This window comes from Dromiciops gliroides, chromosome 4 (genome assembly GCF_019393635.1).
Source record: "Dromiciops gliroides isolate mDroGli1 chromosome 4, mDroGli1.pri, whole genome shotgun sequence".
NCBI classification, from domain to species: Eukaryota; Metazoa; Chordata; class Mammalia; order Microbiotheria; family Microbiotheriidae; genus Dromiciops; species Dromiciops gliroides.
This window is the reverse complement of record NC_057864.1, coordinates 257,870,218-257,894,853: the sequence shown is the minus strand read 5'-3', so window position 1 is coordinate 257,894,853 and position 24,636 is coordinate 257,870,218. Positions and strand designations below refer to the sequence as shown.

The 24,636-nt window shown below is 41.5% G+C and overlaps 1 protein-coding gene across 1 annotated transcript in view; it reads right to left on the bottom strand.

The window, feature by feature from the left end:
• Positions 1-2,891: 2,891 nt before the first annotated feature.
• The window catches only part of PTK7 (protein tyrosine kinase 7 (inactive)), an 86,771-nt gene continuing 65,026 nt past the window's right edge, over positions 2,892-24,636 (bottom strand). The window contains exons 17-20 of the mRNA XM_043999377.1: positions 23,076-23,156; positions 5,255-5,406; positions 4,277-4,455; positions 2,892-3,809 (exon numbers count right to left, since the gene is read on the bottom strand). Of these exons, the coding sequence (XP_043855312.1) occupies positions 3,649-3,809; positions 4,277-4,455; positions 5,255-5,406; positions 23,076-23,156 (573 nt within the window). The 3' untranslated portion in view covers positions 2,892-3,648. The remainder of the gene's footprint in view (positions 3,810-4,276; positions 4,456-5,254; positions 5,407-23,075; positions 23,157-24,636) is intronic.

Here is a 24,636-nt window from a genome sequence, read left to right as displayed (position 1 = left end):
TTTCTCCCTACTAAAGCCAACTTCCTCCTTCCCAAATGGTGTCCTTGATTCCACCACCTCTTGTTTTCTCCGTGAACTTGTCCTATGGATCACTGCCTCTTTCAGTTTCAATCTTTCCTTGTTTCAATCTATCCTTGTCTCAACCTGATGCCTACATAATATACTCAGGTCTACCCATACTTTTCCTTGTCTCTGCCATCTCCTCAAGTTATCATCTAATACATCTCCACATTTTCCCAACCAAACTCTAGATAGATAGATAGATAGATAGATAGATAGATAGATAGATTGATAGATAGGTATCATATAACTATAACTTTACTGCTGCTGCTCTCTCTAAGGTTACCAATGATCTCTGAACTGCTAAATCATACAAGATCTGAAAGTTGGAAAGAACTTCACTAGTCATCCAGTTCAATCCACGTATGAAAGGATAGCTTTTTCTCAGTCTTTATCTTGACTTTCCTACAGCTACTGATAACACTGAACATACTTTCCTCATCCACACTCTGTTTCCTTAATTTCCATGACATTGCTCTCTCCTGGTTCTATTCCTACCTCTCAGGTCACTCCTCAGTCTTTCTTGCTAAAGCATCATTATCCATTTTGTGGTCCCCTGCAACAGGTGTTTCCCAGGGCTCTCTCTAGGACCCTCTTTTCTCTTGGGAAAAAGCTCATAATCTCCCATGGGTTAAATTATCATCTCTACACGGATGACTCTCAAAAATGTTTATTTTAAACCCAACCTGTTCAGAAATAGAAAGCAATAACTTTGCCACTTCAACCTTTCTTCTTCTGAAAATCCTTCCTTTCTGTTGAATACATCATCCTTCTGCCAGTTAGCATTCCTTGCACTATATGTGAAGACTGGTTGATTTCATCTCCCCATGACCCCCACTATGTCAGACCCTCATCATCTCTTGCCTGGACAAGCACAACTGTTCACCATCTCTGTTTCCAAGACTCACTCTTCTCCAATCTATCCATGCAGATGCCAAAATGATCTTCCTAAAGCACAAGTCTGACCATTCCGTTTCTCAGCTCAAAACCCATCAGTGAATCCCCTTAATCTAGGGCTCTGCACAACTGTAAAAACTTCCTAGTAATTAGATTTATTCAAACATAGAGTGGGCTGCCGTAAGAGGGGATAGATTCCCCCCTCACTGCAGGTTTTTCAAGAAAGGCTCTCTTTGACTTGTGGAGTCAGAGAGGGAATTTTTGTTTCAGTCCATGATTTAGACTAGAAGAGCACTGAGATTCTTTCCGACTAAGAATCTGCAATTCTGTAAGGATTACTGTTTAGGATAACAGTAAAGTCAAGGATTTGATGGGAAATCCAGGGAGGTCATTTCTAATAGGCAGCTGAAAAAGGTGGATTTAGAATTCACAAGAGGTCAGAGTTAGAGCCATCACCTGCATGTCCAAAGCGGCTGGAGTCAAGGAGGCTGTCAAAGGAAAAAGAGAGAAGGACGAAACCCTGGGCAGGTCCATGTAAGAGATGGGGGTGACAAATGGGTCAGGAGTACTGGGGAGAGAAAACCTCATCCCTTTAACAGTGCAATATCTAGAATAGGCTGTGGGAAGAAGCCATGGAGATGACATTAGTTTTGTTTTTTGGGGTTTTTTTTTTTTGTTTTAAAGTAGAGGATAGTCAGCAATGTTGATGCATACAGAAGTCCAGGAGGGGGCAGCTAGATGGCGCAGTGGATAGAGCACCGGCCCTGGAGTCAGGAGTACCTGAGTTCAAATCCGACCTCAGACACTTAACACTTACTAGCTGTGTGACCCTGGGCAAGTCACTTAACCCCAATTGCCTCACTAAAAAAAAAAAAAAGAAGTCCAGGAGGATGAAGACTAAATAAAGTCCTCAATTATAGGAGGTAACATTTGGTCACTAGGAGATCCTAAGTACTGTGGAGAGAGAAATTTTAGTAGAGTATTGCAGACAGAGGCCAGGTTACAGGAGATGGAGAATGAGTGGGTTCCAGTGATGAAGAAGACCTGAAAGTACTTGAAGACTGCCCTTTCTAGAAATCTGCCAGTGGAAGGGACAGGGAAGAATGGGATGCAGATTGAAGGTTTTTGTTCGTCTGTTTATTTTTAAAGGATAAGGGAGATACGATCGAGGTTTAATGAATCAAGTTAAAAATCAAAGCAGCCCAGATGATTGGGTACAAAAGCGGAACCACCGCTGTTTCTGATAAATTATTAAGATCGATTGACCTCCAAGGGTCTGGCTGCCTCCCAGTGTCTGTCATCACTTCACAGACAAATCTACCCATAATCTTACCTTGGATCCCACTCCCTTCCTATATCCCATTCACCCAGCCACCCACTGACCAAATCTGGGTGTGAGGGGTGGAATAGCCAGGAAGCAGTCCTGGGGAGTAGTCAAGATGACTCTTAAGAGGAGGGAAGGGGAATGAGAGCCAAGGCTCTTACCTATCACCTCCTTCCATGAGTCTCATCCTTGCTAAGCCTTTCATTCTGCCCAGCTCCAAGTCTCAGATGAAAGGGAAGGATAGGGAAGCCTGCAGCTGGGCCAGCACCAGCTGCCACTTTCTTTGGATTTCTTCCTGTGGCTATATAAACCTGGTACCAGTTTTCATGTACAAATACTGGAATCAACCCACAGGGTTCAGAAATGCATCCGAGCCCCACCAGATTCCATGAAAGCCAGAGTAAGGGAGGGCATGGGGAGAGGGGTCAGGGTGGATGGCAGTAGCTAGGGTCAGGATTAAGGAGAACAGGTCACGAGCCTCAGAAGAAAGTTACAAAAAGGGCTTCTTTATTGAGAGCAGCGAGTTAAAAACCCCATCCCTATGGCAGGCACGGGGCAGGGGTGGCCCGGCCCTCCCCACCCCTCCCTCCCTCCCCCCCACAAACCCCACCTGAAGTTAAGTACAAAACTCGCCCATGGTGCATACAAAAGGGGCAGTAAATATAGTGTCAAAAGCTCCTGAAAAACTCCTTCATCTGCCAGGCACTTAGTAAGGGGAAAGGAGAGAGGGAAGGCAGAGCAGAGGGTAACAGGAGAAGGCCGGGCACAAAGACCAGACCCTGGGGCATTCAAGGCAGGTACACACTGAGGAATGTCCCCTCTGAAACGTGATGTAGTCCCCATGTGCCTCACTCACTCGGGCACTTGAAGACTCCTAGACTGTCACCAGACCTGAGTCTAGCCCCGAATGCTCGGTCTTGGTACCTTAGGAAAAGTCAGAGGACCTGACCTGGCCTGACCTCCTGGGGAAATCGGCCAGCAAAGTGGTAGGGCTGGGTGCCCAGAGCACAGAGAAGACCTATGCTGCTCATTCGTGTTACCTGAGGTGCCAATGCTGCTCCTGGTAAGGGCAGGGCAAGATGCCCAGCCCCCAGGTCCCAGTGACCCAGCCAATACAAGGGTCAAAGGAGCAGATGCAAAGGATTGAGTTGGGGGAAAAGGGGAGGAAAGCCCAGGCTCTGCCCAGGCTCAGGTCTACCTGTCCATGCCAGGTCAAGGAGCCCAAGAGCAGAAGGGGAGAGGGAATCTGTGCCCAATCTGCCGGTAGGTCAAATTCTAATGGTCCATGGGAGCAGCTGGCACTCCCTGCTGGGCTTCCCCCCATCCCTCGCCCATCCTGGGACACAGCCTGCCCCAGGACTCCCTCCTCACGGCTTTCCATCAGCAGAGCTCTCTGCGAGCACATTAGTGATCTCACTGAAAGATGGTCGATCTTTGGGACTGGGAGCCCAGCAGTGCTGCATCAGTCGGTACAACTTGGAAGGGCAACCCTCGGGCTGCAGGAGCCGTGCCTTTCCAGCCTGTAGATCTGCAGGGGAAAGTGATGGATCCTCAGATTTGTCCCTCCAAGCACAAGGTTTGAAACCTGCGCACTAACTCTACTCCCTCCCCATGGGGCCTACAGAATCCCTTGATGAAGTGGGTAGGGAGCTATGAACCCGAGGGGCCCAGAAAGGTGAGGACATGCTACCCACTGGGGGAAGTGAATGTAGAGAGCAAAGTGTTGCCTAAGCTCACACAAGTGGTGTGGCAGTGTGGGATTTGAACCCATTCCCTCCAACCTCATTTCCCTGTTGAATCCTAGATCTGGAGCTGGAAGGAACCTTAGTGGCCGTGAAGTCTGACCCCTTCATGTTACAGGTAAGGAAACTGAGGCAAACAGTGGTTAAGTGACTTGCCCAGGGTCACATAGCTAGTAAATGTCTGAGGTGACAATGGAACCCTGGTCTTCTAAGTCCAATGTCCCATCCACTGGACTCCTGGGTAGATTCCTACCTGCCAGCACCTCATCATTAGCCTGCCCACCATGAGGCATCTCGCCGTGGGTAAACACCTCCCACATCAGCACCCCGAAGGCCCAGACATCTGACTTTGTAGAGAAGTCACCCTCCAGGACAGCTTCTGGAGGCATCCAGCGCAGCGGGATCCAGGCCTGACGGAAGTGGTAATATTCACTGGGGAACACAAAGGAAAGTCCTTAACAGCTGTTCTGGGTGCCCGGCCTCAGCCCCAGGATAGCAGTCCCTAATGTGTGAAGGGCCACAGGCACTTCATAACCTCCTGAGAACTCCTAACTTTTCCCACTGTGAGCGACATCAGAGAGGATCAAATGAAAAGAGGCTGTGCCTATTTTAAAAGACTATGGGAATCCCCTATAACATAAACACAGACCTTGAGCTTTTTAAGTGCATATGTGCCACATCCCATGCCATAAAGCCCCAGGTACCTCCTCATCCCATAGTCCCTGATAGTGGCACCTCTGCCAAAATAAGGATGGGCTAGTGCCCCTTTAGGGAGTTATTAATGGGAACTAATCTCTGCCCTCAAAAACACAGGAGTCAAAAAAACCAACAACAACAACAACAAAAAAAACCCCCACAGGAGTCTACGATTCCATGGTCTATATTTGGCTGTGAGGCTGGTGAGTGGATCTCTTGGTGAGGTCCATTCTTTGCAATCTCTGTGACCCAAAGTTGGGCTCTGTGGAGTGAATGAGATTGTAATGGGAGAGAGAAGAGGGAAAGAAGAGAGTTGAGCACCAGTACTTCAAACTGCTCCCTCTCCTCTATGGAGAGTAGAAGTAGGGGCCTCTTTTCTGGAATTCTCCATATTCAAAAAACCTGCTTCCCCCATCCCTACCCTACATCCCTACAGCTAAAGTTTCTATGACTATCTATACCTCTAGATGCTTGGCAGAGAAGGAATGGGTAGGGAAAGGAAAGGAGGGGTACAGTAGCCTCCCAATGGCAGTACCTGTTGTAGACATCCTTGCTGAGGCCCAGTGAGGACACCTTCACTTGTCTCTGGGCACTGATGAGGCAGTTTCGGGCAGCCAAGTCCTTGTGCACAAACCTACTGTTGGAGAGATGTTCCATACCCAAGGCCACCTGGGTACAGAGGGACACCTGCCAAGGAGAAAAACAAGGTGAGGGGGAAGGGTGGTTAGAGAAGCTGAAAGTCCAGAGCTGATGGCAACAAGCCTCACTGAGAGGTGGCAGAAAATAATTTGAAATGAGAAGACCTGGGTTCAAATCCCACACTGCCACACCACTTGTGTGAGCTTAGGCAAGTCTGTGAACCTCTTATGACCTAAATTTCCTCAGCCTAAGATCTTGGAAGGGTGTTTAACATACAAAATGCTGATGACAATAACTGACATTTCTATATTACCAATAGCCTACTGGTTGGTCTTTCTGCATCAAATCTCTCCTCTATTGAGTTATCAAAATGAAATTCCAAAAGTGCAAGTCTGACTGTCACTCCCCCATTCAATAAATTTGAATGGCTCCCTATTACCTTCAGGACTGAATAGAAAAGCCTCTGTTGGGCTTTTTTTTTTTAAAGAATTTATTTTTAACATTCGTTTTTGTTTTGTTTTTAATTTTGGGCTCTGAATTCTCTCTCTTACCCATTATGAAGGCAAGAAATGCGATATCAATTATACATGTGAAACCATGCAAAACATATTTCCATATTAGCTATATTGCAACAAAAAAGGGAAGAAAAATAAAGGAAGTAAAAAATATGCTTCAATCTGCATTCAAACTCCATCAGTTCTTTCTCTGGAAATGGATAGCATTTTTCATCATGAGTTCTTTGGAACTGTCTTAGATCATTGTATTGCTGAGAAGAGCTAAGTCATTCACAGTTAATCATCATACAATATTTCTGTTACTATGTACAATACAATATTCTCCTGATTCTCCTTACTTCGCTCTGCATGAGTTCATATAAGTCTTCCCAGATTTTTCTGAGAGCATATCACTCATCATTTCTTTTCTTTTCTTTTTTCTTTTTGCGGGGCAATGAGGGTTAAGTGACTTGCCCAGGGTCACACAGCTAATAAGTGTCAAGTGTCTGAGGCTGGATTTAAACTCAGGTCCTCCTGAATCCAGGGCCGGTGCTCTATTCACTATGCCACCTAGCTGTTCCCCCCACCCCCCCATTATTTCTTACAGCACAATAGTATTTCCATCACAATCATATATCACAACCTGTTCAGTCACTTCCTAATTGATGGGCATCCCCTCAATTTCCAATTCTTTGCCACCACAAGAAGAGTTGCTATATTTTTGTACATATAGGTCCTTTTCCTTTGATCTCTTTGGGATACAGACTTCATAGTGGTATTTCTGGGTCAAAAAAAGGGTATGCACTTTTATAGCCATTTGGTCATAGTTCCAAATTACTCTTCAGAATGGTTGAATCAGTTTACAACTCCACCTACAATACATCAGTGTCCCAATTTTTCTGTATCCCCTCCAATACCTGCCATTTTCCTTTTCTGTCATATTAGCCAATCTGATAGGTGACACTAACCTCCTTGCTATTCATCACATGGGACACTCCCATCTTTCCAAACTGTGCATTTTCACTGGCTGTCCCCCACGCCTGGAACTCTCTCCATTATCTCTGTCTGTTGCTTTCCTAGTTTCCTTCAGGTCCCAGCTAAAATCCAAGAAACCTTTCCCAACACCCCTTTATACTAGTGTCTTCCCTCTAAGATTACCTTTCCAATTTATCTTGTAAAGACCTTGTTTATACATAGTTGTTGGCATGTTGTCTTCCCCATTAGACTGTAAACTTCTTGAGGGCAGGGACTATTCTTAGCCTTTCTTTGTATTCCTAGCACTTAGCCTAGTGCCTGGTACATAGTAAGGGTTTAATAAATGCTTGTTGACTTGAGTATAATACTTTGAGTTTATAAGGTACCTGCCCTCACAAAAGTCTTGGGAAACAGCCAGGGAAAGTATTATTATCTTTCATTTTACAGATGAGGAAATTAAGGCTTGGAGGAATTAAGCGATCTCTTCAAAGGCATACAACACAATAAGCTTCAGAAGCAAGATGTGAAACTAAGTTGCCCAGTTTTAAGCCCAGTGTTCTTTCCATGATATGACTTTGACCTGGGTGTTCAAGAGATCATAAGAAGTCATAACAATGTTTCATATCATCTAGTGGCAACTACCTAGAAAAGTGTATAGATTGGTGCTGGAGCCTTAATTCAAATCCTTCCTCAGACACTTACTAGCCGTGTCACCCTGGACAAGACACTTAATTGGTTTGCCTTAGTATCCTCATCTGTAAAAAGGGGATAATCATAGCACTCACCTCTCGGGGCTGTTGTAAGGAGAAAATGAGATCATACTTGCAAGCAAGCATTTGGTGAACCCTAAAGTGCTATCTAAATCCTAGCTATGATTTGTATGGTATGGTCCTGGCAAGACACTTATGTTTGCATCCAAGGGACCAGTCTAGGGCTCATAACCAGTCGGATGGCAACCAGGTAACGAATTCTTTGGCCACAGTGTTCCATTTGTTTAGTTCTTTATGATTTTCAAAGTATGTCTATATTCACCATTTCATGGGAGCCTCAAGAGAAGTGTTGTTAGTCTTGGTTTTTTCCACAGATGAAGGAAAATGGAAGCACAGAGTAGTTGAGGAGTTTGTCCAAGGTTGCACAGCTGGTTAGTGGTAGATCTGAGACTAGAACCCTTACCTCCTGACTCCAGTGTTCCTTCTACTACATACATGCCTTCTCGGTGCTCAGAGAAAGAGAGGGGAAATAAAATATGGATTTTAGTCACTGGGTGAAAAATAAGAGTGTAGAGAAGGGGAATGCTCAGTGCTGGGGAGTAATTAATACTGGTCCCAGGGCAAGTAACATGATTATAATTATGATGCCCCAAAACATGATGTTGCTTGTTTGGCCTGTGGGTATAGATGTGGATGCTATTAAAAGAGGCCCCCGGATGCATGTCAGTATCACAAATTCTGAGCCACTTCAACATCTAGGAAGGTTTGGCTTTCTCTCAGTTATAGGAGAATTGCTGAGGAAGGGAGAAAATAGACCACATCACTGAGAGAGCTGTCACTCCAAGATGATCACTTCTCTGGGATATAGTCTTTACTGGAATTATAGCAGCCTTAACCAGCTCTGCTGCCTATACCATTCTCAGACAGTTATGGTCTACAGTGGCCAGAGACTTGCTAGCTAATGATCATCGCTTATGCAAAGAGGTACCTAAACATGACATTAACATGGGAAGAATCCACTTCTGAGGCAGGGTTGAGTATGCTAGACTTTCAGGGTAACAGAAAACTGCAATCAATACCAGTACTTGATTCGAATATTCAAAGAGCATCCCCCCTCACCCCCCCTCCCTGTCAAGGGTGTTCAAACTAGTGATTGATAGGAAACGCACGATATTTGTTACAAGAGTTTTGTTTTTCATTTTTTTCCATAATGGAAGTGGAACAAAGAGAAAAATAAATGCTTATTAATTGCATTAATTGGCTAAAAGCCTTTTATGCCATCTCTGACTCCTTTATCTACCAACTCCTTAAAACTAATCATCAGCCATCTACCTCTAAAACATTTCTCTATTCCTTTCTCTTCTCATACTGGAACCATCCCAGTCTACGTCTTCATAACCTCTTGCCTGGACTATTAAAATAGACTCCTATGGTCTCTCTGCCTCTGGTGTTTTCTCTCCAATCCCATTTTTTTCTTTCTCTCTTTTTTTCTCCCCAATTATCAAGTATTTAAATCCTCTCCCTCCCACTTCTCCCACCACATCTGCTATGCATTACATGTATATACATATACACAATCTTTTTCAGAATCTTGAGTGTATTACCTCTATAACAGGAGGTAGGTGGCACATGTTGTCACTGGTCTCCTTGAATAATGGAGATTATTATCCATGAGTCCTTCAATGGTGCCTGTCTTTACAATGTTGTTGTGGTTGCATACATTGTCCCCCTAGTTCTGCTCATTTCACTCTGTATCAGTTCCTACAAATCTCCCTAGGTTTCTCTGAAGTCATTCCTTTCATTTTTTTAAGCCACAATAATATCCCATTACCTTCACATACTATAACTTGCCATGCGTTCCACAAACCTTTTAGTTTCTAATTCTTTGCCACCAAAAAAAGAGCTGCTATAAATGGTTTTGTATATCTGGGTCCTTCTTTCTTTGATCTTTTATAGGAATAGCAGCAGTATGGCTCTCCAACCCATTCTTCACAAGAAGGCCAGAATAATTTTCCTAATGATTTGGCCATATTGTTACTTCATAACTGAAAAATCTTTCAATGGCTCCCTATTGTTCATAGGGTAAATATATATACTCCTTAGTCTGGTATTCAAAGGTCTCCACAGTCTGGCTCCAATCTACCTTTGTAGCATTACCACATAGTATGGCTACTTCATAAAACTCTCTATTCTAGTCAAACCAGACTATTCCTCATCCATTTTTTTTTCCTACCACCTCCAGGAAACAACTGCAAGTGATGCCCTGTGACTGGATTACACCTCTACCCATTGAAAGCTTTTTCTCCACCTTCAAAGCTCAATTCTTCTTAATTCATCCCACTTTAAAAAAATTAAAACACCTCCTATGTGCAATACATTATGGTAAAAGGTGAAGGGAAATAGCTATATATGACACAGGTCTAACTCTCAAGGAGTTTATAAAGGTCAAACACACAAGGAGCCATGAATAAGGTGATAAATATGCAAAAGAAAGATCCAGACAAAATGTTATGAGGCATCTGAGGTCAAAATCACTTTTTTTTGGAAGGGGGCAGGTGAGAATGAGGGTGGTATTTGTGAGAATGGGAACATACAGCTTATACATGGACAAGGGGAGGTAGGTTAAAGAAACAGCCTATATGGGATAAAATTAGGCAGAGAGCTGGGTTGTGACCAGACTAAAGGGCCTTGAATGCCACAGTTAGGAGTTTTATGCTTTACTCAGGAGGCACTGAGGGGTCACCGAAAGTTTTAGAAACAAGTTATACGTATGGTCATGGATGGGACAGGTTGGCCATCAGGCAGATTAACTGAGGAAAAGTACAGAGGAGTGACTGGAGAAGGGATAGACTAGACAAAGAAAGACCAGTTAAGAGGCTGTTTAATTAGAATCATCATCATAGAATCATAAACCTAGGGTGGGAAGGAAGCTCAGAGGTCATCTAAGTCCAACTTCTTCATTTTATAGATGAGGAAACTGAGGCCTAGGGAGGTTAAATGCCTTGCCCATGGTCACATAGGTATTGAAAGAGGTTAAGATTTGAACCCAGGTCCTTTGACTTCAAAGTCAGTGCTCTTTCCAATGTCTCTCAATTCAGTAATTTAATTCAAAGAGCAATAAGTACCTAGTATATGTAAAGTACCATATTAGATGTAGGGAATAAAAAGGCCAAAAAATGATTCAGTCCCTACCCTCAAAGAGCTTATAGTAGGAGAAGAAAACATATATTGAGTATTCTCAGGTGTCAATGAGAACGGCTTAAGTGCCAAGAGTGGAAAAGAGGCTTTGTAATGTGAGATAGGATGCTGAGTTTAGGGAATAGCTTACCAGTCAGTCCTGTTTGGCTAGAATGTAGAGCTCAAAAAAGGGACTAAAACTAATACCAAATGAGCCTGTAAAGGAAATAGAATGGAACTAGACTGTGGAAGGTCTTAAACACAGTCTCAGAAGTCTAAATTGTATCCTAACAGCAACAGGGAAATCACTCAAAAGTTTTGAGCAGGAAAGTGGCAATGATTGTCAATCCTGTGCCTTGGGAAGGTATTTGGCAGCTATGTCAAGGATGAATCCGAGGGAAGAAACAGAAAGGGAATTAATGAATTATCAGGCTATTATAATAGTCTAGGAGGAAAATGATAAGAGTTCCTGAACTAGGGTGGTACCCATGCATGCAAAGAGAAGGAATAAAGGTGAGAGATACTATTTTTTTTTAATTGTAGGCAAAGACTTGGTAAGTAGAGAAATAAAGAAGAGGGAATGGAAATTGGAAAGCTTGTATAAACAAAAGTCGAGAACTATCTGTACATGTAACAGGAAAAAAATACTTTATTAATAAAAAAAAGAGAAGAGGGAATGGGCAAGGATAACTATAAAGTTTCCAACCTAGCAGAGTGGAAAAATGACAGTGACTTTAAATTTGAAGAAGGGGCAGGTTTGGGGAGGTGGGAGATAATTTTATTTTGGATATGGTGAGATTTGGGTACTAATGGGACAAATGGGTGGAGATGTTCAGCAGGCAGTTAATTAATGGTGGTGTAGGACTGGAGATCAGGAGAGAAATTAGTAAAGGTAACAAACATTATTAGGCACCTACTATGTACCAAGCACTGTGCTAAGCACTTTACGAATATTAATTCATTTAATCCTCACAAGTTTGGGAAGTAACTTATTATCATTCCCCCCCCCCATTTTAGAGTTGAGGAAACTGAGGCAAACAGGTTCAATAACTTGTCCAGTATCACACAGTGTCTGAGGCCAGATTTGATCTCAGGTTTTCCTGACCCTTGGTTCAGCACTCTATACACTCTATGCACTGGATAAATGGATTGTTGTTGTCATCTGTATAGAGATGATAGCTGAGCCCACAGAAGCTGATGAGGCTATCAAGAAAGAGACTGGGGCAGCTAGGTGGTGCAGTGGATAGAGCACCAGCCCTGGAGTCAGGAGTACCTGAGTTCAAATCCGGCCTCAGACACTTAACACTTACTAGCTGTGTGACCCTGGGCAAGTCACTTAACCCCAATTGCCTCACTTAAAAAAAAAAAAAGAAAAAGAAAGAGACTGCAGAGTTTTCTGACAAAGAAATCAAAGTTATATATTGCCATATGAAAAAATGCTCTAAATCACTATTGGTTAGAGAAACGCAAATTAAAACAACTCTGAGGTACCACCTGACACCTATCAGACTGGCTAATATGACAAAAAAGGAAAATAATAAATGTTGGAGAAGCTGTGGAAAAATTGGAACACTAATGCACTGTTGGTGGAGCTGTGAACTGATCCAACCATTCTGGAAAACATTTGGAACTATGCCCAAAGGGCTATAAAGCTGTGCATACTCTTTGACCTAGCAATAACACTATTTGGTCTTTTTCCCAAGGAGATCATGGAAAAGGGAAAAGGACCCACATGTACAAAAATATTTATAGCTGCTCTTTTTGTGGTGGCAAGGAATTGGAAATTGAGGGGTTGCCCATCAATTGGGGAATGGCTGAACAAGTTGTAGTATATGAATGTAATGGAATACTATTGTGCTGTAAGAAACAATGAGCAGGCAGATTTCAGAGAAACCTGAAAGGACTTACATGAACTGATGATGAGTGAGATGAGCAGAACCAGGAAAACATTGTACACTGTATCAACAACATTATGTGTTGATCAACTGTGATAGACTTGATTCTTCTCAGCAATACAATGGTCTAAGATAGTTCCAAAGGACTTGTGATGGAAAATGTTTTCCAAATCCAGAAAAAAAAGAATTGTGGAATCTAGATACAGATCGAACCATACTATTTCTATTGGTTTTTGTTGTTGTTTTTCTTTTTTGAGGTTTTTCCTTTTTGCTCTGATTCTTCTCTCATAACATGACTAATGCAGAAATATGTTTAATGTGACTGTGCATATATAACCTATATTGAATTACTTGCTGTGTTGGGGAGCGGGGGAATTTTAAAATAGAAATCTTATAAAAACAAATGTTGAAAACTATCTCTAGATGTAACTGTAAAATAATAAAGTATTTATATGGAAAAAAAGAGACTGCAGAAAAAGAAAAGAGATCTCTAGACCAAGCCTTAGGGGATACCCACTATGATGGAATGGGAAAGAAAGAGGCCGAGGGACACTTGACACTCACTAGCTGTGTGACCCTGGGCAAGTCACTTAACCCCAATTGCCTCACAAAAAAAAAAAAAGAGAGAGAGAAAGAGAAGAGGGGTAGAGGTAGAGACTTGAAGAGAAAAAAGGTTTGAAACACTACTGTGGGAAGTATGATAGAAGTTATTCATGGATGACTACAAGGATTACCATGCTTCATTAAGGTTAGATAGCATAAATCTGTGGTGAACCCCCATCAGCAGGATTTCATAATTTCCTCTGGCCATATCTGACAACTCAAGAGTGGAATGGAAGAATCAGCTGGCTGTATTAGCCAGGGCTGAAGGTTAGATGGGAGTAAATGGGAGGAGGTCAAAGGGCAAGGGATTTAAGGGTGGTGGAGAGGACATCAGTGAAATGGCAGACAGGACTGATGGACTCCGTAAAATTCTTTGCTAATTTCTCAAATTGTAAGTGGAACCCCTCTTTCCTTCAATCTCTTATGCTCCTCTATTTGGCCACTTCTAATCATTTAGTCATACATTGTAACTTGTAGAGCATCTTGTTTATGTCTTATTCTACTATACTCTTTTGTTGTTGTTGTTCAGCCGTTTCAGTCATGTCCTATTTTTGCGACCCCATTTGGGGTTTTCTTGGCAAAGATACTGAAGTGATTTGTCATTTCCTTCTCCAGCTCATTTTACACATGATAAGACTGAGGTAAGCAGGGTGAAGTGATTTGCCCAGAATCACACAGCGAGTAAGTGTCTTGAGGCTAGATCTGAACTTATGAAGATGAGTCTTCCTGACTCCAGGCCTGGCCCTCTCTCTACTGGGCCACATATCTACCACAAACAAAGACAACAGGATCATAGATTTAAAGCTGTTAGGGACCTTACAGGCTATGTTGTTCAACCCCCTTATTTTTACAGATAGGTCAGTCAATAAGTATTTATTAAGTACTTACTATGTACTTGGCATCATGCTAAGATCTGAATATACAAAGAATGAGGAATGGAGACCAAAAGATGGTTAAGTGAAAGAGTTAATAAGTGGTTGAGGCGGCACTTGAACCTGGATCTTCCTGACTCCTTAGTCCAATAGGCAATTCACTATTTTGCCTCTTGGCTATACAAGACCAAGCACATGCAGAGGAGGTCCATACCAGAGGCAACACAATTATGAGGAATCAATTCTTCAGGTAATGGAAGAGGAGAAATGCCAAAAGCTTGAAAAATATCTTGGACCTTATTACTACCAAATAATAGGAACAATTACCAAATTACCAATAACTGCTGAGACATGGCAGCTAGGTGGCTCAGTGGATAGAGTACTGGGCTTGGACTCACCTTCCTGAGTTTAAATCTGGCCTCTGGCACTTACTAGCTGTGTGACCCTGAGCAAGTCACTTGACCCTGTTTGCTTCAATTTCCTCATCTGTAAAATGAGCTGGAGAAGGAAATGGCACACCACTCTAGTATCTTTGTCAAGAAAACCCCAAATGGGGTCATGAAAAGTCAGACACAATGAAATGATTAAATAGCAACAACAAACTCCCACACTGTGATTGTTTGTTTATTTTTTAAGCATCTGATTGGTTAGGGCAGGGGTAAAAATCAGTCTTGGCTCAAAGACTACAAAAACAGGTGACTGATTGGATCTGGTCAACTGAAGTTTGATGACCCCTGCACTAGAGCAAAAATGCTGGCCCAAACACATTCCTCTAACAGGTAGCAACAATGTATATTGTTGAATTCATACAAGACTCCTTCAAAGATGTACCATATCTAACTTGGTTCAATGATGTGTTTGCGAAGTACAAAACAGGGAAATGGAGCCACATCCTTGGCCAAGATGTTTGCCAGCATCATAAAGGATATGCAGCACAGTATTCAAATGAAAGAAAGATTCTTTCCATGGGATGTTGTTCTCTGATGCTCCTGCTGCTTGCATAGAGCATTGAGATGATTACACAAAGTTCCACAACATTATGAAGCCTCCAAAAGAAGACCCACAATCGTTCAAAAAAGTTCAGGCCCAGGACAAAATAAATGGATGAAGAATCCAGACTATGATGTGCAAGCCACTGGAGAAGGCACTGAACTGGTCCATGAGCACATATATCTTAGATAAACTCTGCAAAAGGACAATGAACTACGGCCAGAACATGTATTAGGTAAATAATTATTTGTTGGAAAAATGAAAGTTCACTACATACACACTCCTGCTGTGTGTTCCAAGAGGAAAAAAAGGGGAAGAAAGCATACTGACTAATCATCTGGATTATAGGAGTCATTGTATAATGAGCAAGAAACCCAAAGAGAAACATCAGAAAAGCTCTTTCATCCAGTCAAAAACTGCACAAGGCAAAATCCAGGGGCTCCAATCACTGGAAGAGGGGTCTCACAAGGAAAATCAGCATTAACTCAGATAAACAGGGCCTGGAGAAATGAGGATTAGGCCAGAAGTTCTTAAATCCATGGACCGTAGGCAGATTTCAGATTCACCAATGAATGAGGGGGAAAGCTTTTCACTAGCCTCTTATTTAAATTTAACATTTCCTTTAGTTATGTAAATAGGCAATAAATAGCATAGTATTAGTCTTGCACAAACAAAACCAATGTAGCTAAAATTAGAAAAGGGTTAACTTGGGGCGGGGGAGAGTCTTTGCAGGAAATTTCTCTGATAACTAAGTCTTATATCTAGGATATATATGGAATTAATCCAAATATATAAAAACAAATGCCATTCCCCAAATATATAAATTGTCAAAGAATATGAACAGGCAGTTCTAAAAAACAAACTATCAACAACCATAAAAGAAAGAAAGCAAACCAAAGCAATTCTGAAGTTCCATTTTCTAACTCAATTCCTAAGTTCTACCTCAAAAATGACAAAAAAGAAAAATAGTTGTTGGAGTTGTGGAAGGACAGGTACACTAATGTACTGTTGGTAAAACTGTGGATTAGTCCAACCATATATCCAGGTGATGTATCCATTTGGAGTTTATCAAGGTATGGAAATTAATTTGGAACTATATCTCTCCCCCTCCCCCAAATCACTAAATTCTACATATCTGAGAGTACTATCATGTATATATCCCAAAAGGATGAGGCAAGGATCCATAAAACATTCACAGCAGTACTAGTTGTTATAACAAAGAACTGGAAACTAATGGAGTGTCCATCAACTGACTACAAACAAATTACTGCATATCATTATAATGTAACAGTATTCAGCCTTAATAAATGATGAAAGGGATCGATTCAGAGAAACCTGGGAAGACCTGTAAGGATACAGAATGAGATGAGCTGTACCAGAAGAACAATTTATACACTGACTAAAACACTGTAAAGAAAAACAACTTCATTCATAAACAAAACAAAACAAAACAAAACTTCAAAATATTCAAGAACTCTGATCAATTCAAGGACCAAACAGGACACCAGAGAAATAACAAAGAAGCATGCTTCTCACCTCCTGACAAGGGGCTGATGGACTCAAGGTGAAGAAAGAATAAAACATACACTTTTAGATATGGCCAATGTGTGGATTTGTTTTGCTTGACTCTGCAAACTTGTTACAATTTGGTGGGGGGGGGGGCGCTCAGGAAGAAGAAAAATGAAAGAAGAGAAAGGATATTGAGATAGTTATGCCAAAAGTAAGCAAATCAGTGGGTCACTTGAAAACAAGAGATCAAAGGCCAATACAAATATGCAGGATAGCTTTGGAACTAACACACTGAAATTTAGTATATACTTTACAAAAGTTGAATACAATGAAAAATAGCTGTGTGTCACATACAGTCCTCTTTGTATATGGAAATGTTCATGATTGTCAAGTACAGAGCAAAGAATAAAAGATATAATTCTCCAAAGAAGTGGTAGTCTAATTAGGAAACACGTCAGAAAGTAGCTGAATGGACTGGTTTTACTTAAATGCTTTTCCATTGTTACAAGGAATGGTTCAATGCTATGGAAATAAAGACTGAATTGTTTAAAAAAAAAGGCAACAATAAAACTTTTTTTTAAATTCCACACAATCCATTCTCTTCCCTCCAGTGTCTCTCAGGTGTTCCCGAATGTGATAAGGAACAGAGATCTGAGAAAACACCATCAATTGGGCCAATTCTGCCTTAGGCTTTAAAACCCCAGGACACTATCCTTTCTTGACAAGTAATCTGCATGCCACAAAGTCTTTTGTAATATCCCCTCTCTGGTTCAGAAATTCCTTTCCCTGCCAGTTCTCTGCTGATTTGGCTAACAAGGTAGAGAGACCTCTGGTCTAGCAGAAGGCAGGCAGTCTGGTGGAGGGGGCTGGGGGGAGAGTGAGAGGAGGAAATGAGGAGGACACTAGATTTAGCACAGTGATAGCTGGTGAGGGAGGCAGGGAGTTTTGGGGACACCAGCCATGGGAGAGAATTTCATAGAGCTCTGGTAGGCAACCTGTAGACACAAACAGATTAAGTGCTTCCTGAAACTGCTGGGCAAGAAGCCATCTGAAGGCCCTCCAGATTAACACTGAAAACCTGACATAGAAACCTCATCTAAGAACTTATTTAGTTCCCTCTGGGCAGAAAGCAAGCTGGCCTCTTCCTTTCCATTTCTGCTTACCTAGTTCCTCGTCCAAGATTTGATTAACCCATTTTGACACCACTAAGACCTTTAAGATTCCAGCTTTTATCTTCTTGGCCTATTGACCTACCCTACCTAATATACCGTGCAAAAGATAGATACGGATATATAGATCAACATACACATATATACACACACAAACTGGTTATTATGATTATTACTGCCCTTCACATACCAATCAGACCTTTAAAAATTACTTTTCCATAATCCATTCCTGAAACTAATTCATGCTAGTGTCAATATCTGACAGTGCCTAAATGTATTGTTTCTCACACTGGTTCCAACAAACCCTGGCATTCTAGCTCTGTGAAATTTTCAGCATTAGTGATATTTCCCCCCTCTAAAATATTAGATATGAAATTATGTTACATGTAGCAATTTCACCCTGAAATTCCTATTTTGCTCCAAAATTTACTCAACCCCTGCCCCTGCCTTGACACTTGGCGAGTAGTTTACATCTCCAGACCCACTGGACCAGAATTTATGGTTCATCAAAATTTTCCAAGCTTCATTATTTCAAGGACAGATTAGATCAGTTGATTAGTTTTATTGGGAGCTGCCTAACTGGGCCAGCCTTCGATGCTAGCCTTATTTGCATTTTTAACAGGGGCCCCCTGGAGATAGATCTTGGCCCCAAAGAAGGAATCCTTGCTGGGAGAATTTCAAGCACTGTGGTTAAGCAGTGGGGGAGGTATTCTTAGGAAGGTGTTCTCTCAGTACATAATGAGGTCCTTTTCCTCTCAAATCACACTACTGAAGCATTTGATCCTACTTACACCCCAAGCGTCAGCCAGGAAAATGAACCTTGATGCTCTTATCCTTTGCTCCAGCTCTTTCCCTTTAGAATTCAAGTCAGAAAAATCTTTCCACTGGGAAATCTACAGTGAACCAAAACCTACTGGGCACACACGGTCCAAGTATTTCGACTATGTCTTCCATGTAATTCCTTCCCTCAAATCCAACTCTGTTGTCTCTTTATGGCCTGGTGGGGCCCCTGAGTTCTTGAAGCCTAGGCCAACAGAATACTAGCTTTGGAAGATGGATTCAGTGACAAATCATGCACCTCTTCCAAAGCCCATGACTAGCTAAGTTCATGGAGACACATAATAGGATAAAATGGTTTTAGAGATGGAAGGGGCCTCAGAAGACATCTAATCCAACTTTCATTTTACACATGAAGAAACTGAGTCCCAGAGAGATTAAATTAATTAATTATTCATTAAGTGGAAAATTTCAATTATATTAAATTAAAATTCATTTTAAATTAAATTAAATTCATTTTTTGTGAAGATCAAAAGGAAAGCAGAACATTTGGGGGAGAATTTTATAGACAGTTTCTCAGATAAAGGTCTCAAGTCTCAAATATATAAAGAACGGTGTTAAATCTTTAAGAATACAAGTCATTCCTCAATTGATATGTAGTCAGAGGATACGAACAGGCAGTTTTCCAATAAAAAAAATCAAAACAATTTATAATCATATGAAAAAATGCTCTAAATTATTACTGATTAGGGAAATGCAAATTAAAACAACCTTTGGATATCATTTCACACCTATTAGATTGGCTATAATGATTGAAGGGCAAAGCAACAAACGTTGGAGGGGATGTGGAAAAACTGGAATGCTAATTCATTGTTGGTGTAACTGAACTGATCCAATCATTCTGGAGAGCAATCTGGAATCATACCCAAAGAGTTATTAAACTGCCTATACCCTTTGATCCAGCAATACCACTACTAGGTCTATTTCCAAAGATGATTAGGGAAAAAGGAAAAGAACCTATACATTTTTAAATGTTTATAGCAGCTCTCTTCTTGGTGGCAAAGAACTAGAAATTATAGGGATACCCATCAATTGAGGAATGGCTAAATAAGTTGTGGCATATGATTGAGATGGAATACTACTGTGCTATAAGAAATGATGATCTCAATGATCTTAGAAAAACATGAAATAACAAAGAGTGAAATGAGCAGAACTAAGATTACACTGTATATAGTAACAGCAATATTGTTTTAAGAAGGACACCAACTGAGAAAGTTATTCTATTACAAATACCCAAATTAACTATAAAGAACATATGAAGAAAAACACCATCTGTATCCAAAGAATTTTAAAAAAGAAGTATGTATAGAATAATTTTACATACAAACACCCCCCACACACATATTTGTGTCTGTCTAATGGCCATCTTGGGGGGGGGGAGAGAAAGGAAAAAAAAGAAATTTATATGACACCTTTGTTGTATGTTTGAAGGGAATAACAAGTTTTACATGGTGGATTTGCAGTTTCGTGCTCATTCACTCTTTCTTATTGTGCCATGTTATAGAAATGCTTGTATTTCCATGAATTAAAAATAAAATAAAATTTAAAAAAACGAAGCCATCTAATCCAACTTTCATTTTATATATGAAAAAAGGGAGGCCCAGAGAGGTGACATTGACTAGCCCTGCGCTACACAGGTAGAAAGTGGACAAACTCAACAGGAGACAAAACAAACTTAGTCATTTAACTCCAAATCTAGTGTCTTTTATCACGAAGCCATTCAGTCATTAGAAGAGAAGGTGATTAATTTTTTAGCCACAGCAAATCATGAAGCTATCCTAAGATCTGGGGTTGAATCCTGACTGCTATTTTCTGCTTAGTATAACCTTGGGCCAGTGGATAAAGTACTTATAAGGATGAAATCATGAATCTTGCTCTAGTCTTTGAAGTGTTGTTGGTCCTTTGTTCTCAAAGAGGACCACTGACATCAGGGAGGTGATGTCATGACTTGCAGCGAATTGGATTTAAGTGAAAGAGGCTGTGCAAAGTCATCAACCTCACTCTCTCCTCCAGAGCTATCTGGGTCCAGTGACAAGATATCTATATCTATAGATATAGATATATAGATATCTATAGATATAGATATATAGATATCTATAGATATATATCAGGACAACTTGGATGTTTAAGGTAATTGGGATTAAGTGACTTGCCCAGGGTCACACAGCTAGTAAGTGTCTGAGGTAAGATTTGAACTCTTAACTCCAGGGCCAGTGCTCTATATTCCACTAAGCCCACTTATGTTGACTTTTACTGTACTCATACATCTCATCTACCCTCCCAAGTAAACTGTCAGATGCTATGGTTTGCAAAGTACTTTATAGCTATTCTCTCATTTGATTTGATCCTCACAACAACCTTGTCGGGTGGGTGCTATTACCCCCATTTTTCAGATGAGAAAACTAAAACTGAGAGAGATTAAGTGACTTGCCCAGGGTTCACACAGTCCTTTACCTAACCTGTTCATTGCTTCCTAGTCTGTGTTCCCAGATCCTGCCCCCAAGTCACTGTGAGGAAAGATAAGACAAAAACAGAGGTGTGGTGATAGAGAGGGGGATGTGGCACATGGTGAAGAACTGTGAATTTAGGGCCAAGAGATCTGGATTCTAGTCTCAACTGTTTCATGAAGTCAATACAAGCTACTTCCCCCCTCTTTGGTCCTCATATTCTTCCTCTGAAAAGGATGATCTCTTAGGTCCATTTCAAGTTCTGACACTTGATGGGTATCTGGGAATCTAGAAATGGTTGAAGACTGTTGGTCTTGATTTTGGAACTAAAAAAAGGCCTTGACCATGGAGTCCACAGAGTGCTCCTGGGCCAGGGGTTGCCTTATAACCAAGAGAGAGGAACAGTTAACAGGAGAATGGGAAAGAAAACATTAAGAAGACCACAGTCAAAACAAAAGGGGTGAAGACTCCATAGAGTCGACTACAGATTTTTCATCTTTTTCTTGCTACTATCTAGGGGGTATTTAAGGTGACATGAAGCCTAGAAAATGGTATCTGCCCCAGGGGTTTTGTTTGTTACCTATGATCTTTTAGATCGGGAAGTTATTTAGCTGTTCCCGTCTCTAGAAGAATGTATCACAGAACTGCAGATTCTTAGGACTTTAAGGGACCTCAGAGGTCACCTAGTCTAGCCACACCAGGAATCTCCCCTAATAATAACAGGATCCTGGGGGCAGCTAGGTGGTGCAGTGGATAAAGCACTGGCCTTGGATTCAGGAGGACCTGAGTTCAAATCCAGCCTCAGACACTTGACACTTACTAGCTGTGTGACCCTGGGCAAGTCACTTAACCCTCACTGCCCTGAAAAAATAATAATAATAATAATAGGATCCTGGGGGCAGCTAGGTGGCACAGTGGATAAAGCACTGACCCTGGATTCAGGAGAACCTGAGTTCAAATCCAGCCTCAGACTCTTGACACTTACTAGCTGTGTGACCCTGGGCAAGTCACTTAACCCTCATTGCCATAATAATAATAATAATACCCTGCAATTTTGCTGGTCAAGGAAATTCCTCTTCAGGTCGGCACCTTCTCTGAACATTTGGTCTTCTAGAGTTTTGTAGAACTCTGATAGGTTAAATGACTTGCCCCACCAGTCAGTATGTGCCATAGATAAAACTTCAACCCAAGTCTTACTGGTTTCAAGGTCTCTTCTCTATCATTATGCTAATAATTGATGTTTATATGGCATTTTAAGGTATATGACACATTTTACATGGATTATCTCATTTGGGAAATTAAGTCTAGATTAGAAGGGACCTCTAGGGGGCAATGAGTTACCTTAATAAGAATCCCTCCTACTGCACATTATACCCAACTGATCACCTAGCTTTTCCTTGAATAGCTACTAATTACAGCTAACATTTATATAGTGCTTACTATGGGCCAAGAACTGTGTTAAGCTCTTTATAATCATTGTCTCATTTCATCCCCATAACAACCATGAGAGACAGGTGCTATTATTACCCCCATTTACAGAGGAAGAAACTGAGGCAAACAGTGACTCACCCAAAGTCACACCCAAAGTGTCAGAGGCTTGATTTGAACTCAGGTCTTCCTGTTCTCTATCTATCCACTAGCCGTCCCTTTAAAGACCTCCAGTGCTGGAAATTGTCTAATGACTGAGGTACCCTACTCAGTTTTCCTGCCCATCGAGCCTTAATTTGCTTCTTTGCAAACTTCCATTCATTGTTCCTAGATCAGCCCTCTAGGGCCAAGCTGAACCAATCTGATCTTGCTTTCATATTTAAGACACCTTTCCAGGGCCCCACCTCCTCTCCACCAGAGTCTCCTTTTCTCCAGACCAAACATCTCTGGTTCCCTTCCACTTAAATTTCCTATGGCATGATCTTGGGGGGAAGGGAGTAAAGGACACATTCTCCACCATACCCCCACATCCCTCATTCTACTGACTTTACCATTCTCTCCCATAACAAGCCTCCAACCTTCCTAGAACATTGGCTCCCCACTACCCTCACCTTCTGTTTGGTGCTGAGGGGCTGGGGCTTCAATTTCTCATCCTTGCTCTTGGAGATCCTCAGGAACTGTTTCAGGTCCCCCTAAGATAGAAACAGAGATGGTAAGAGATACCAGGGCTTCTTCAGCCCCAGGGTGATAGACCCTCTCAAATCAGAGAACCAACAGATGTCTATTGGCTCTGGTTATAAACATGAAGTGACCTGAAACTCTCCCAGGGAAAAACTCAGTACTAAAGGATATAAATAGGAAGAAGAGATGGAAGTATGAGGTCCCTGGGATAGGAAGTTCCTGATGAGGTCCCTTCACCAGGAACTCCCTGCACAACACAGGTCAGTGCTGTCTCTGCATCTTGAAGCCCCAGAAAGTTGCCTACAGCATTAGCATGAAACTCAAATAGGAAATGGGGTGCCATGGTAAGGATCCCTGCAGATATATATTGACTTAGAAAACCACATATCAATATTATCTATGTTTTATTGTGTTTTTTTACTTATTTTGTTTAATATTTCCCAATTACATTTTAACATGGTTCTGGCCTTTCGGGAGTGTTGCAGGCTGTTTGATATCTCCAGTCCAGAGTCCTGAGTCACTTGCTCAAGTTCATAGAGCCTGTGTCAGAGGCAAGATTTAAATCCTGAACCCAAAGCAAGCTCTCTATCCACTGTGTCATGCTCTCTCTCAAGGGGAATGAAAAGAACAGGACATTAAAGGATGCAGAAGTAGAAGGAAATATATTCATTCTTCCTGGAGGCAACATGACTGGTTGATTAGAGCTGAAACCACCAAACTGACTTGGCATAAGGGAAGACTATTAGCAGAAAAGATGTCTGTTAAATAAATTCATGCCCAAGGTGGCTAGGATCTATAAGAGGGTAATGGCCTTGGCTGTGACGAATAAGGGGTCACATTTGAGAAACAACAGTTGGCATTTATACACTGCTTTAAGATTGGCAAAGCAGTGTATGTATGATCTTGTTTGATCTGATTCTCACAACAACCCCATGACATACATGCCATTATGCCCATTTTACAGATGGGGAAACTGAGAGCAGTAAGTACTCTAAGTGACTAAGGCAGGCTTCAAAGTCGGGTCTTCCTCACTACAAGTCCAAGCTAATAAAAATATTGCTATTCTTAACCATTGTTATATTACAGTTATTATACATTATATATTATATTATAATTATATCATATTATTATAGTAATCAAGTCTTGTGCAAAGAAGATTGGCAACCTGATGCCTGAGAGAATTATCAAGGGTGACAGACAACGGAGAGACAATAGTTCCAATGGTGGTGGGACACCCTGATGAAGAAGTCTTGGACTTGGGGCAGCTAGGTGGCACAGTGGATAAAGCACAGGCCTTGGATTTAGGAAGACCTGAGTTCAAATCCAGCCTCAGATACTTGACACTTACTAGCTGTGTGACCCCGGGCAAGTCACTTAGCCCTCATTGTCCCACAAAAAAAAAAAAAGAAAGAAAGACGTCTTGGACTTGGGGGGCAGCAGAATGAGACAGATATTTTGAACATGGCAAATGCAGGAATTTGTTTTGCTTGA